At 41.4% G+C, this 15,806-nt stretch overlaps 1 protein-coding gene across 1 annotated transcript; it reads right to left on the bottom strand.

Annotated features, from left to right (window-relative positions):
- Positions 1-647: 647 nt before the first annotated feature.
- On the bottom strand, positions 648-15,800 carry ITM2B (integral membrane protein 2B). Its single transcript, XM_039326187.1, has 6 exons — positions 15,380-15,800; positions 13,234-13,362; positions 8,913-9,116; positions 5,892-6,002; positions 4,221-4,371; positions 648-2,177 (listed from the first exon to the last, which is right to left on the bottom strand). The coding sequence occupies exons 1-6, from the start codon at positions 15,518-15,520 to the stop codon at positions 2,089-2,091; spliced, it is 825 nt and encodes a 274-aa protein (XP_039182121.1). The 5' UTR covers positions 15,521-15,800; the 3' UTR covers positions 648-2,088.
- Positions 15,801-15,806: the final 6 nt, after the last annotated feature.

The following is a 15,806-nucleotide window of genomic DNA, read 5'->3' as shown; positions in this document are numbered from 1 at the left end:
AGGGCTTGGCTAATCCTTTTATTGTTAATCAATTGTAACCGTTTTCTTTTTAAACTTCTTTGTTTCTAACAGTGGGTTGGGCTGAGAAAGAGTGACTGGCGGAAAGTTGCCCATAGCTAAGGCAAGACTTGAACTCACAGTCTGGCAGGGCAAAAATGCATGAGTTAGGATGGAGAGTTCTTTTAGTCTGACATAGTTGCTCAAGCCCATTTTTCAAACTACCAAGATATTTACATTATATAATCTACAAATTCCAAAGATCACTAACTGTAGCATGCTTCAACAATCTTCTCACAAGTTTTTGGAGGACCGATATAGAAAAGTTCCCTATGAGATAAAACTATGCCCCGGCAGATAAGAGGCTATTGAAACTACAGCTCATATCTTCTTACACTGTATTCTCTATGAGGCTCATAAGACTTGCCTAATAAATTCTTACCTGAGAAACTCTGATCTTTTTATGTACAATTGTTATCAGATATGTGATTTAGTTTCCTTGAACATAACCAAAATCTGTTATACAGCCTGTAAAATTAAGACATACCTTGACTAATACCACCAATTCCAACATTCTTATCCTGTTTTGTGTCATTATTTTTAACTATTTCTATCTGGACTATAATAAACTCTATATATGGATATTGTTCTTTTTTCAGTTTTACATATACTTTTCCCATGAAATCCATGCCAATACAGATAATCTTCACTTACTAAGTGCCTTATTCGGGTTTATCATTTAATTGGTTCAAAGTTATGATGGTGTTGAAAAAATAATTTTATATCCAATGCCCACATTTACAACCTTCACCCCATCCCTTTGTCATGTGATCACCATTACAATCAATACATATTTTTCTTGGTTTTTTTCCACCTTGCAGAGTGGAGAAATTAGGGATTACAAAAGAATAAGCAGGGACACTGAAGAATACACAACAAAAGCAATGAGCTGCTGCTGGCAGTTGCAAACACACTATGCAAACAGACATATTCCTATTGCGCACCTACTTACTCCCTTGTAATCCCTTCCACTCCAATCTCTTCACTCTTTGGAGTGGGGGAGGGAGGCCACTTCTGCATTTCTCCTGTGGCTGACTTGTTCCCCCCACCATGCAGAGAGATTGCCAGGTAAGGAATTTTAAGAAAAATCCACTCTTTGCTACTTAAATACACAATTAAATGATAAACCCTTAGTAAAACCAAAGAAAACAATATTTTAACATTTATTTTTTTAGAAACAGTGTTTCAGTTTTACTCTAAATCATTATTACAAATAAAATTAAATAATTCCAAGATTTAGTAGCCTAGTACTGTGATTACTAGAAATTTAACTCCACTAAAATACAATTCTAAGACAAACAATTCATGTAAAACAGGGGTCTTCAAACTTGGCCCTTTTATGACTTGTGGACTTCAACTTCCAGAATTCCTCAGCCAGGCACACTGGCTGAGGAATTCTGAGAGTTGAAGTCCACAAGTCATAAAAGGGCCAAGTTTGAAGACCCCTGATGTAAAAAGAATTTAGCAAAAACATTTACACAAACAGATTTGTATTTATTTTCTTTTGCACACAGATAGCTTATATAAAGTAACATGAAATTACTGCTAGAGTTTGTACAGCAAACACCTATATTAGCACAGCCAATTTGAAGTGAATTTAAATGTGACTGTTTGGAATCACAACAAATTCCGCTTTATTATAAAATGTTTCTTAATGAGCTATAATCCGTAATAGTACTAATATACTGTTAAAAACCTCAAAAGTTGCAATTGATCTATACACTTTTTTAGCTTTTAACTACAATTATTTTATAGATTTTTTTGTAATATTGGATGCATAATTTACCTCCTGATAGTTCAGGATTTATTATGTGAAATACACTAACAATATATCGCTTCTATGCCAACATAAAAAATAACATTATACTTCAAAATATGACATAAAGATGTTTCATGAGATTAAGTAATTGGATTCGGCTATATAGCCTTGTCTATTCTTTACATAAATGATTAGAAAAAGAAATCACTGCACATAATAGAAAGGATAAATTGAAGTATCTTTTTAATCTTCTGTTACGGTAGCATTCCCTATTATTCTTCGCAAATAAGTGTTTCCATCGCAAATCTGTTCTCAAAATGTCGAATTATCCGGCAATTATCTGCTTCACGCTTGTGAATGCCTATAATGGGAGAACGGAAAAAAAATTGTTATTTTATAAAGAACTATGTATATATGTCTTGTATGGAAAAATATTAGCCTCTTAAATAGAAGAAAGAAAGAATACTATACAAAGAAACAGTGACCTCATTCTGAACTAAAATGGCAGGTAATATGCAAGTACAGATAATTCTCATTTGATGATCACTCATTCAGTGACCATTTGAAGTTGTGATGATGCTGAATGAGTGGTGTTTACATCCAGTCCTAAAAGTTTTGGTCATGACAGCACTCCATGGTCATACAATTGCAATTTGGGTACTTTGCAACCAGTTCATACTTATGATAGTCGAAGTGTCCTGCAGTGACATGACCACCATTTGCAACTTTCCCTGCCATCTTGCCACAAGCAAAGTCCATGGTGAAGCCAGTAGAGAAGGTTGTAAGTCGCTTCTGCCAAGGAGCTCTGCTATGAGATCCCAAGGATCTTGTACTCTGTACTATGAGCTCACACTACAGCACACACACACACACATACACACACACAGCTGTACTCAGGCAGCACTGCAATACCTTGACCCCAGTCCACATGTACTCATACAATGCAATAGTACCTCCCATTCTTAACAGTGGGAAAACAGGTGAGTCTAAACAAGAGCATTATGGGTTTTTTTTAAGCACTGTTCTTAACTGGAAGTATATCCAAACTTTTCCATCTGCTACCAGTATCTTCACTGGTTTCTTATTTTAAGTATGTACTGAAATTTGTAGAAATATATTAAGTTTAAGTTTGTATTAAGTTTGTATTATGAAGAGATCCTATCAGTTTCCAGTCACTGAAGAGATTCACTGGATTCTATCAGTGGACCAAAAATGGATGAACTTATATTTGTGTCTAATTAGGAATAAGCCTCATGGAGCACTGTGGAATCTGTTTTCAAGCTGCATAGCACATCCTTCAAACCCTCTTTATCTCATTTAGAGAGAGAGATCAAATAAATAAATTACTTGATTTAAATAATTTAAATAAGTAATCAAATCTTCAGTTTTAATTTCAAATTTCTTCACTGTATTGTCCTAAGTAATACTACTGTAAAATAATGCACTGTTTAAATATACTAGACATGTTCAAACTGCCAATGAAAAACTTCTAAATGTCATTAATGTTGATAAGTTTAACCACATGCTTAATTTATTAAAGTGAATGGTAGTACATAAATTAATTTAGGTTTGCCAAACATTTGTGGGGGAAAATGTACAAAAATGCTTTGATATATGAAAGTAATATTAGTAAAATTAACATATTATCACACCAAATAATTTAGCCACAGGTATACCATCATTTCTTCTTATAACAAAATATATTCATGATTTATCAGGAACCATTTTTTTCCAACCAGAACATTGTGTTAAGCATAGAATTACTGACATTGCAATCTGACATGAAATATTCAAAAGCAAAAAAATCTGTTTTAAAGCTTTGTATAAATTAAATATGCACATCCATAACATTAAAAATTAGGTGATATAAGAGGCATGGTTATTTTTATGGATATTTTTATAATATAGGCAATCCTCATGTAAAATCCACTTATTAGTCACCCTTTGACATTTTAATGGTACTCCTAGTAGCATCCCCACAATCACATGATCACACTTGGTGACTTATAATTATGATGCTGCAACATCCCATGGACACATGATCACCACTTGTGATTATTACTGCTGGCTTCCAATAAGCAGTCAATCAGAAAGACAGCAAGAGGTTGCAAATGGTAATTGCAAGATGCTGCAATCACACAGGATTCACCTAATTCCAACAACTGTTGTCACAGATGCAACTCTTGTCATAGATTAGCATGGTCACATGATGTCATTGCTTATGACTGGATCGCTTAGTGATAGCTTTCCTGATCCCGGTTAGCATTAATAAGAGAAAACTGCATATTTTATTACAATGCAGCAAGATATATACAGACTAAAATATTACTTCTGCATAGTTTCATGTGGAAACCAAATATTAATTATGGCAATCTTTATTATCTCATCTATGTTTATACCATACCTTTCAGTGCTTCCTTACGCTGCAATTTGTAAGTCTCTTTACCACGACAAAGGCGATAAATGAAAAAACCCAGTTGATCCACATTTTCAATGCGGTCAGTGACTATCATGTGTTCATGAATCAAGTATGATTGTGGCAAGTATGTTCCAGCCTACGTAAGTTAATAGAAACATGGAAGAGTTTAAAATAAAAAAATTACATCAATTTTCATTTAACTTTTTATTATTAATTCAATTTATGTGAGTTTATATTTATTAATTTATATCTATAATTTTGCCTCTGAAAAATATGGATCTTAAGAAACAGGAAAAGTAGCCTACTTTTTTTTGAAGTGATCATAGTTTAAATCATGAACTGAGAACCAATAGTCCCCTACACAAGTTAGTGATATTTTCTTTATCAGAAAAGTTTGCTTTAAAAAAATACTTCCAGGATGCCAACTGATTTTTAAAATCTAAATATCATATGGTTAAACTATTCAAGGCCAACATTTTGGGCATGCTGCTGCTGTATGATACTCAGGTGTATAAGAAAATGTGCAACTTGTATTCTTTGCAAGCTATTTCTAAAAACAGCACACACTGGGCTCAGCTCAGGGCTCATGCAAAATTGCAATACTTAAGATCTCAAGCAAGACAAATTCTATGGAGAGATCCTTGTGGTTCATCTTAGCCCCAAAGAATAGATTTGTATTCACTCTGGAAAGGCAAATTGTGGTCTGTCAATACCAACTTTACATTATTTACTTCAGGCCTCATAAAAACCTGAACAGAATTCAAAAAGAGGGTCTGGAACTTAGATCATCTAGTCAGTCAAGGCCCAAATCTCCCATGTCTGTAATAAAATTCTCCCATCTTCCTTGACTTTCCTTGAGTATTTTTTCTTTTTATGATCATGCTTGCTTCACATACCATATTTTCCCGAAAATAAGACCCAACCGGAAAATAAGCCCTAATGCCCCTTTTGGAGCAAAAATTAATATAAGACCCATTCTTATTTTGGGGGAAGCACAATAAGAGGATTTTTTTCTCTGGCCCAAATTATATACCCAACAGGGTGACAATTTAAACATATTTCCATCTATATCTATATCCCATATTTTATTAAAATGTCCACTCTGCACACAATGGCAATTAAAACATATAACTCCAATTATAACAAATTCTTCTCATTATAAGGAGAATACTGCTTTCCTTTAAACTGACCAATTTCTCAATGGCAATGGCAAAATTATTACCTGTAGCTTTAGCCCATGGGAAACAGTTGGTGCCTTCTTCATAGTTTTGGTTACATTTTATGTAATTTATGTATATTCATATTTTAAATGTGTCTGATGTTTGTTAGACCATAAGCAAAGAACAAATTGCACATAAGATCTGATTTTGGTGAGAGGGATTATTTACATAGGATAATAAAAATGTTAATATAAATGAGAGTGGAAGAAGCATCTTAAGAGGTTTAACTTAGTAATTGATAGGTTTTTGCATTTAATTGCCCTGACAATGAAACAAACACCATATCAGAAATTGTACAAAGGAATCAACTAATATAATGCATACCATAATAGGATAAAATTAAATTCACAGTCATTCTAACCAACTGAGACCTAAATTATTTTAGTGAAGATAAGGATTACTGAATACATTAAAAAAAACTCTATTTTAGTCTTACTTTGACGTTGATCAGCAGTTCTAAGAAGTTTTTAGGTGGCATAACAACTGACGTATTCAGAGAAATGACATAGCACTTATTCAGGCTGAGGTCAAGATAAGCTGTAAGTTTCTACAAAGAAATGGCATGAATCTCTTAATAAGGTTAGAATATGTAACATTGTATATAATTTAATATACTATACTGTTCTTTCAAAGACCATAATTTAAATACTCTAGGTATCATTTATTCCATTTTTAGTTATTAAAACATTGTTTTCTGATAACAAGAAAAAAAAAGAATTAGCATAAGGAAAAAATTACAGAATAGTTTCTACCTTCTATGTTCCAGATACATTTAAAACAGTAAATACAGATCAAAATAATACATGATAGGTATATAACAGAATAATAGAATTGGAAGGGACCTTGGAGGTCTTCTAGTAGTCCAATCTCCTGCTCAAGCAAGAGACTCTAGAGGAGACAAATGGCTGACTTCTAGTTATGGAGCACTCACAACTTCAGGAGGCAAAATATTCCACTGATAAATTCTTAATCACTATCAGGAAATTTTTCCTTAGTTCTAGGCTGCTTCTTTCCTCGATTAGTTGCCATTCGTTGCTTCTTGTCCTGCTTTCTGGTGCTTTAGAAAACAGATTGACTTCCCCCCTTTTTTGTGGCAGCCCCTCAAATATTGGAACACTGTTATCATGTCTCCCCTAGACCTTCTTTTCACTAGACATACCCAATTCCTGCAACCATTCTTTGTATGTTTTAACCTCCAGCCCTGTAATCATCGTTACTCTTCTCTGCACTCTTTCCAGGATCTCAACATCTTTTTTATATTAAATAGAATAGAGCTGGAAGGGACCTTGGAGATCTTCTAGTCCAGCCCCCTGCTCAAGCAGGAGAACTTATACCATCTCAGACAAGTGACTGTCTAGCCTCTTTTTAAAAATCTCTAGTGATCTCCACGATTTTGGGGGGCAAGCTATTTCACTGATTAATTGTTCTGTCAGAAAGTTTCTCCTTAATTCCAGGTAGCTTCTCTCTTTGATCAGTTTCCAACCATTGTTTTTTATCCTGCCCTCTGGTGCTTTGGTGAATAACGTGACCCCCTCTTCTTTGTGGCAGCCCCTCAAATACTGGAATACTGCTATCATGTCTCCCCTATTTCCTATTTTCTTTAGACTACCCAAATCCAAGTCCTGCAGCCGTTCTTAATATTTTTGAGTCTCGAGGCCTTTGATCATCTTAGTTGCTCTTCTCTGAATTTTCTCCAAAGTCTCAACATCTTTTTTGTGATATGGTGACAATTCAGTTTCTATCTCTCTGTTAATGCAGCCTAGGATTGCATTGGCTTTTTTGGTGGCTGCAGCACACTGCTGGCTCATATTTGAGCAGTTGTCTACTAGGACTCCAAGATCCCAGTTGCAGTTGCTGCTAGTGAGCCGGTTCCACCTATTCTACATCTGTAGAATTTCTTGCCTAAATGTAAAACCTTACTTTTCACACAATTGAATTTCATTTTGCTAGATAGGGCCTGGTGTTCAAGTCTGTTGTGATCTTTCTGGATCTTGAACCCATCTTCTGGGCTGTTGGCTATTCCTGCCAGCTTGGTGTCATTTGAAAATCTGATTAAGTTCCCCTTCTATTCTGTCATGTAAATCATTTATGAAGATATTGAACAGCATGGGCCTAAGATGGAATCTTGGGGTATCCCACTACTTATTTCCCTCCATATACATGTAGTTCCATTAAGGACTACACATTGAGTGCAGTTTGTCAGCCAGTTACATATCCATCTTGTGGTGATGCTGTCTATCCCACATTTTTCTAACTTATTATGAAGTAGGTTGTGATCTACTGTGTAAATGCCTTACTGAAATTCAAGTATACTACATAGTATACCACAGTATTTTACTGGTCCACTAATTTTATCACTTTGTCAAAGAATGAAATAAGATTTGTTTGGCATGATATGTTTTTGACAAACCATGTGGACTTTTGTTTATAACTTTGCTTGCTTCTAGCAACTTTGTTTGCTTGTAGATCTGTTGCTTGATTATCTTTTCCAAGATCTTCCCAGGTATTGATGGCAGGTTGATTGCTCTGTAGTTTCCTGGATTCACTTTTTTCCTTTTTTTTTTTTTTTGAAGATGAGAACCACACCAGCTTTTCTGGTATTTCCCCAGTGCTTCAGGATTTTTGAAATATATGGTTCAGTGGTTCTGAGATTACATCTGCCAGTCCTTCTGAACTCTGGGATATAACCCATTTGAATTTGAACTCATCCAGGGTGGACAGCTGTTCTCTTGCTATATTCTTACCTATTTTAATTTATATTCCCAGTCTGTCTTTTACAGTTCTATTTTTGGTAGGTTGGGCTATTTTTATATTTTTTAAAATATTATTATATTAAAATTTTAATACAATATATCACAAATAAAAGGTAAGAAAGAGTATACTTTGAAACTCTAAATAGTATTAAATGTTTCAGGCTAGCACTAACCCAGAAAAGGCACATTGCTTTTAGAAGGTTGGATACAAGTAATCTTTTGCTTGTTCTTACATAATTATTTTCTCACTTGTACAATAGGGAATACAGAACTTTGCAGGCTGTAATAGCAATAGTACTCAGACTTATATCCCGCTCCACAGTGCTTTACAGCCCTCTCGAAGCACTTTACAGAGTAAGCATATTGTCCCCAACAATCTGAATCTTCATTTTACCTGCCTTGGAAGGATGGAAGGCTGAGTCAACCTTGAGCCACTGAGACTCGAACTGATGAACTGCTGGCAATTGGCAGTCAGCAGAATTAGCCTGCAATACTGTATTCTAACCATTGCACCACCATGGCTCTTTAACCAATCTATACAGTCCTTTTACTTCCTCCACTCTGGGACCTATTTCGGCTTTCTTTGTGCACCTACCAGTATACATACAAATAGAGCCAAGACACCAGAAATAATCAGTAACTTCAATGGGAGAATAAGTTCCTGTTCCTCCAGTTACAATGTTATCCAGAGTATTATTCCTTACCCTCTGAAAATCATGAACAATATCAGCTGGATCATTGTCGGCAAATTCTGGAACTGGCACACTAATGAACTCAATATCCTCCTCCTGGAGGATCTGGATACTCTCTTCAATTATCTGATAGCGAGGAGCTGAACCAATTGTATCTGAGTCAGTTAGGGTTAAGCCATCCTCAATATACTTAATTCCACAGAAGTAAACATTTTCCTAAAAAACAAAGGTAATAATACACAAGTCAACGCAAACAAAGTAGAGTTCATGAATCTTGTTGCAGCATATATCCACCCCAGCCTCATCACTGTTAAATTTCAAATCTGGAATACTAGCCACTCTGTTTTTAAACTTATTAGATAATATTATAATTTATTCAGAGCAGAATTTACCATCAGAAGATTATTATTTATCATCTAAAAAGAGACTTCACAGTTTAAACTTACAACTTTTTGTACTGGCTAACCATTAACTAATAATTACTACAAAACTTCAGTATAGATTCATACAAATTTCATACATATTTGTTTAATTATTAAATCATCCACAGTTGACTACATTAGTGTTATTCAGATCAACAATCATTCTGGTTTTGGTTCAGACAACACAAAGAACAAAAATTATAAATGAGAACCCATTTTGTGGCTTAACACAAAGGTGAGCATTCTGTAGGCCACAAAAGATAACTAGGGCTTTAAACATAAAAAAAATCAACAAAATATATTTTAAAAAAGATAACTAGGCTTTTTAAGATTGCATCAGCAAAATTTGCCAAAAAAAGCCAAACTTTGGTAATATACATTTTTTTTCAACTTTTAAGAATGAAAGACTAGCTTAGGGGTCGGCAAGCTGAAACACTGAAAGAGCCACTTGGACCCGTTTTCATCACAAAAAAAAAAACAACCTGAGAGCCGCATAATGTGCGCGCACATGTACGCACGTGTGCATGCGCACAGAACAGGGGGCTTGATTAAAGAGTGGAGCCTAAGGCGAGACTTGCACTGGTTCTGCCCCCGTCCAGCTCTGCCCTGGCTTCTCCTCCCCTCGGAAAAGACTGCTCTCCCACCCCACGCTCTCCCTCTCTGGGACTTTCTTCTTTCTGCCTTTTGGCGCAAAGGTTCGCAGGGAGTGGAGGAGGAGGCTGACAGGGAGAAAGAGCTGCTGCGGCAAATCTTCCAAAGCGGCAGCAGATGGCAGCTTGGGCTCGCCTATCTCAGCCGGAGTTGAGGCTTCTGGCTCGCTCGGGGAAGGGTGCTCAGAAAAGAGAAGATGAGAAGTGGAAAGTGGGAGAAAGGACGTCTTCCACCTCTCTGGGGTTCTTTCACTGGGAGGGCAAGGAAGCAGCACTTCTGCTCCGCAGGAGGTGAGAGCAGGCAGCCTCTCCTTCAAGCTTCGCCAAGTGACTCCAGGAGTGAAGCAAAAGAGGGAGGCAGTGGTGGATTAAAATAAAACGTGGGGAGAGGAGGTTGAGGAAACCCAACAGACGCCTCTATCAGAGGGCGAGCAAGAAAGGCAAGATCGGGGAGAGGAAGAAAGCTTTCAGGGCTTGCCCAGCAGGCAGTTGCTCCCTGCTCTCAGAAATAGCCATGGCAGGCAGGGACTGCAAGGAGCAACCAAGATTGGAGGAGCAGAAGTCAACACTGCCAAAGAGGAGGAAGGAAAGGAAAAGTGGGGGGTCTTTAAATAATCATGCCCACTTTTCCCCCTTTTTTTCCAGACATTAACGTGTGTATGGGTGTCAGGTTTGGAAGCCTCCATTTAAGTCTGTGCGTGTGCACAGACATAGGCTGACTCCTCATCTCCTGCCCTTGCTGCATTTCCTGTGGAGACACATTTGCATCTCTGTCACTCTAAGCCATCCCACAGCTCGATCCTTGGAGCTGTTTCAATCGGTCAAGCATCCCCATGGAAGTCAATGGACAGCATGACTGAGATAGGCAGCGGCCCCAACTCTGGTCTGGGGAAACAATAACAGAGCGGCGCTGCCTATCTCAGTCACGTGGAAGAACAGCCATGTAAAGAGCATCAGATGGTGCCGCCGCTGCCAGTGGAGATGAGCAGACTCATGGAGACGCATGGCTGGCTCGGCTGCCCAGGGACGGCCCAGGGAGCGATGCCCCTGCCGGGACTGCTGCCCGGGGGGCTGCAGAAGGAAGAAGGGGAGGAGGGCGAGGAAGCTGCCACCGGGACTCCGCGCTGCCCGGCCTCGCCCTCCGCCCATCTGATGTAGCCATGGCAGTGGTTGATGCCGCGCGGGCCACTGGCCCTGGCTGTAATGCTGCGGCTACTCTGCTTGACCAATCCCTCCGCCAGCCCGTCTGCTCCCCCTCGGGCATCCCTCTTGCCCCGGCACACGCCTGAGCTGCCCGGGGACAGCAGGAGGAAGAAGGGGAGGAGGAGGGTGAGAAAGCCGCTGCCACCGCCACAACCAGGACTCCACGCTGCCTGGCCTTGTCCCCCGCCCATCCGATGTAACCGTGGCAGGGGCTGGTGCCGCGCAGGCTGCCGGCCCTGGCCGCAATGCTGCGGCTGCTCTGCTTGACCAGCCCCTCCACCGGCCCGGCTGCTCCCCCTCAGGCATCCCTTTTGCCCCGGCACCCGCCTGAGCCGCCCAGGGGCCAGCAGGAGGAGGAAGGGGAGGAGGAAGAGGGTGAGAAAGCTGCTGCCGCCGCCTCAACCAAGACTCTGTGCTGCCTGGCCTCGTCCTTCGCCCATCCGATGTAGCCGCAGTGGGGGCTGGTGCTGTGCGGGCTGCCGGCACTGGCCGCAATGCTGTGGCTGCTCTGCCTGACCGGCCCTGCCAGCCCCTACGCCGGCCCAGCTGGCCCCCCGGGTGTCCCTCTTGCCCTGGCACTCGCCCGAGCTGCCCTTGGGACAGCAGGAGGAAGAATGGGGGGAGGAGGAGGAGGAGGGCAAGGAAGCCAGCGGCGGCACCGAGCCCCAGGAGGAGGCTCTCCTCTCCTACCATTGCTGCATCTCCCTCTTCTTTCCCGGCAGCTGTGATTCTGGCATGCCTGCCCGGCCAGCGGGGCCAACGGTCACGCTGACTGGGGATCGCAGGGGCTGCTCTCCTTTGGGCCGCGGCTTGCGGGAGGGCTGGCCCACTCAGCGGAGCCTCTGGCGGGCTGTTCCCAGCGGGGATCCCGGGGCTTCCCCGCACAGCTCCATGGCCATGTGCGCCTCGAACAGGGCCAGCCCGGGAAAGGGACTTCCTGGCCGTGCTTCTCCCAGGGGGTGGTGCACCCGGGTGCAGGGCCAATCAGGAGCCCTGCGAGGGGGAAGTCCGCATAAGACAGAGAGAGAGAAGGGAAGTGCAAGTGCCTCTCTGTCTCTCTCTCTGCAAATGGCGGAGCAGGCTCCGGAGCCGCAGGTGATGGCTCAAAGAGCCACATGCGGCTCCGGAGCCACGGGTTGCCGACCCGTAGACTAGCTATTTCCATGATAGTATCAACTATTCAGAACATCTGCTGGCAAACAAGATAAAAACTACCAAGCCCCTTCAGAAATCACCCAGGCCTCTGGGTCAGACAATTTTATATCCATCAATCTAAAATCAACCAGAGAATGACCAGTTGTTTATTTGAAATTCTAGAGAGCAGCAGCTGGAAATGCTGGTTGCCTTGGTAGACATAGAAATAATATTCTGAAGTTCAAGTCAACCACTAGCAATGATTACATAGCCAACAGAATGAGATTAAGCTGGGAATGGACAATTTAATTTAATCAACCAACATTCGTCAGCAAGTCATATATATGCACTTTATTATGGTGACTGTTGCCTTTCTTTTGCTATTGCACAAGCAAACTATCAGCAAAATGAATTACACTTTATTTTTAGCTCTAGATTGTGTATGAAAACACAGAGAAGGGGCGTTGTCTTACCTGAATGCCTTTTCTCAGCATGGAAATGGAGAATCCACCAATGGGTTTAGACTGTGTTCCAATCAGATCAAGTCAGCCAAAGTTGCAACGCCTGTCCTGGACTAGGGTGTCCCAGTCTCAAAGCGGGCAAAGCCATCAATTGATCGCAAGACATGTTGGCTCATGAATCTAACCCTAGGCCTAAAAAACCTGCGAGGGTGGGAGTGGATTCTCCATCTCCGTGCTGAGAAAAGGCTGAAAAGCAGGAGCCCTGGCAAATATTTCCTAATAATAAGCTTAAATCCAAATGTATTTAGAGTTTATGTTGTATTGGAGTTAATTTTCTCAAATTTTAAAATATTAAAAATGAATTTTATATTAACACTTAAGCTGATAAACCAGGTTGGACAAATCCTAGTAGGTTAACAACAAAAACATTCAAAGCTTGGTCATATACATATTTCCAGCCTACCTGAATTTGAAAATATTTGTACAGATAGGCACCGCCAAGGATGACAACAGCAAGCATAAAAGCTAATCCAAAACACATACACCAGCACCAAGTTCTTCTTTGTCCAAGAGGCACCACTTCTGCTGGATCCTAGGAAGTCACACACAAAAAAGTAATCAATAGTGAGGTTTATCCAGCTACTACATCATGTAGTCACCACTTGTGTCTGCTATGTGAACTGGCTTCCTTTCTTATCTTCTTTTCCACACTGTGCAGCCATCAAATCTTCCACAGAATCCCCAAACTACCTTCTGGAGTGGCAGGTGGAATTCTAATGCAGAAGCTATTCCATCAGGAAAAAGAGGTGTCACTTATTTCTCCACAGGCCACAAATCTAATTATTTTTAGGCAGTTTTTAATTATTAAACAGAATTTGACTATAAAGTTTTCAGGCAGTATGAAATATGAAGGTTTACCTGTTCCAGACATACACACTCAATGTGCAGATAACTACAATGGCTGAGATACTCAAATTATGTGGGGAGGAAACTGGGAGCACTCTAGATAATGGATTATACTGTACAGATCGATAAATCTCAGACAGAATGAAAGCATTTTAAAATGTATCAGATTATGTTAGATAACATCTTCAGGTCAAGGTCAGCTCCTGATACTGTAGATCAGCGGTTCTCAACCTATGGGTCGCGACCCCATTTGGGGTCGATCGACCATTTCACGGGGGTCACCAAGCAAGGCTGTCTGCCATTTTTTCCCCTTTTCCAGCAGGTGCCTTACCTCCCTTGGGCTGGGCCAGCTGGTGGCCCAGCCGGTGGTCGGCCTGCTCCGTCTCTGCCGCTTGCCAGCTACGCCTTGGCCAGTGCAGGGGGCGGCAACACGCATGCGCGGCGCTCCCGGGCAGGGAAAGTCCTCGACTTACGACCGGTTGGGTAGTCCTCGACTTACACCAGTTTAGTCCTCAACTTACGACCGGTTTAGTCCTCGACTTACGACCGGTTGAGGGTCGCGGCATTAAAAAGGTTGAGAACCACTGATCCAAAGGAACATTATAGGTTAGAATGTTGTACAGTATAAACCCAACACACCTGGTTAGTTTATGGTTCAATGTACTGCATACATCCAGAAAATGTATTATATAACAGGTGTGAACTGAAAAGAAATGAAGTCTAAAATCACAATCTTCAGACAAGTAAGCCGTGCCTGAGTCAGTTTGGATGTCTGGCAACTAGACAAGTGCACACAATTTTCATTAGAGTTTTACTTTTGCCTTCTTCCTCTGGCTCAGGGAGAGTGACTGGAAAAGATTACATAGCAAGCTTCTGCTTTAAGGCAGGACAGGAACTCAGTTTCCTTTGGCAGAGTTAGATAATATCCAAAGGATCCAAAATTTAAAAAATATTTTCCAAAATTACTGGTTGGAATCTCATTAGATTTCATAAAAAAGGAAAGTAAATCTGAAATTAACTGCTATTGCCCTTTTCATGGGGTCTGCATCCAGTATCAAAATAATAATCTACTTTTTTTTCCTAAATTCCAGGTTAATCTAGTCTTGGAGTTCCCTGTGGTCTCTCATCCAAGTACTAATGAAGCCCAACTCTATTTAGGTTCAGAGCCCAAGCAAAATCCAGATAGTATTATGCAAAAGGAAAAGGAAACGCCTTAAAAAATACAAGGCCGACCCGGTCCTGCATAACTGAGATAAAATATGTAAATATAAAGAGAGAGCCGCAATGTTTAAAGGCTGCTCACGCGTCAGCCATTTTAGATTCATAAACTGATCTGCCAAAAAATTGAGGTAATATCTCGCTCTTTCCCGTGGTCGCGCTCCGAGGCAATTCTCCGACCTAACGCACATTGAAAACCCGTAAGAAATACATCCACTTCCAAAGCCCCAGCCGGCTTAAAACTACTTCCGGAGCCTCACTAGGCCCTATATATGACCTCTTTGTTTCGACCCCATCTTGCTCCCCCCGGACGCTCATACGTTCCCCTTCCAAACTCGGCGCTGCGCTTCCTCACTGCTCTTTTAGGCCGCAGCTTGCAAAATGAGCTGCTGCTCAGCGCCCGGGAGAACCGCTCTCGTTTATGCTGCTGGCCCTGCTGGGCTCGGCAGAAGCATTTGCTGGACCAGATGTGGCTGCCTCCTCACCTTTGTGTCTGGGGACAAGATGAGCACTTGATTGCTGCAGCTGTTTTTTTCATTCTGCCCCCTTTCCTCCTCCTCCTCCTCCTCCTCCTCCTTGGCTGAGTCTTTCTGTGCCAAGGCCGAGTTAAACGAGACCTTCACCATGGCTGCAGAAGCTCTCGGCTAAGGCTTCAGCAGGGAAGCAAAGCGACAAGCAGCTGCGGCGAAGGTGGCCGATCGGGCCTCCGCTTCGTTCTCGCCGAGTCCCAGGGGCAGAGCGGGGCAGGTTCTGCGCGGCTTCCCTCCTCTTCCTCTGTCGCCCTCAGGTGCCGAGCATACCCGACCGAGCAAGGGAAGCCGAGAGGCAGGGGAAGGATTCGGGAGGGCGGGAGCCAGCCAGCCAACTCAGCTTCGACGGCCGGATCGAGCAGCCAACCCTCCGCCGCAGGGC

Source organism: Crotalus tigris, unplaced genomic scaffold (assembly GCF_016545835.1).
Source record: "Crotalus tigris isolate CLP2741 ecotype Arizona unplaced genomic scaffold, ASM1654583v1 scf7180000024340.7048381, whole genome shotgun sequence".
Taxonomy (NCBI): domain Eukaryota; kingdom Metazoa; phylum Chordata; class Lepidosauria; order Squamata; family Viperidae; genus Crotalus; species Crotalus tigris.
Note: the sequence above shows the minus strand (reverse complement) of the source record. Positions and strands in the feature narration are given on the sequence as shown.

Excerpts from the sequence above, each read along its gene's own strand:
- ITM2B (XM_039326187.1), bottom strand. The coding sequence starts at position 15,520 with ATGGTGAAGGTCTCGTTTAACTCGGCCTTGGCACAGAAAGACTCAGCC. Across the intron at positions 13,363-15,379 it reads TCTTGTCCCCAGACACAAAG|GATCCAGCAGAAGTGGTGCC; the intron begins GTGAGGAGGCAG and ends GTGACTTCCTAG. Across the intron at positions 9,117-13,233 it reads ACAAATATTTTCAAATTCAG|GAAAATGTTTACTTCTGTGG; the intron begins GTAGGCTGGAAA and ends TTTGTTTTTTAG.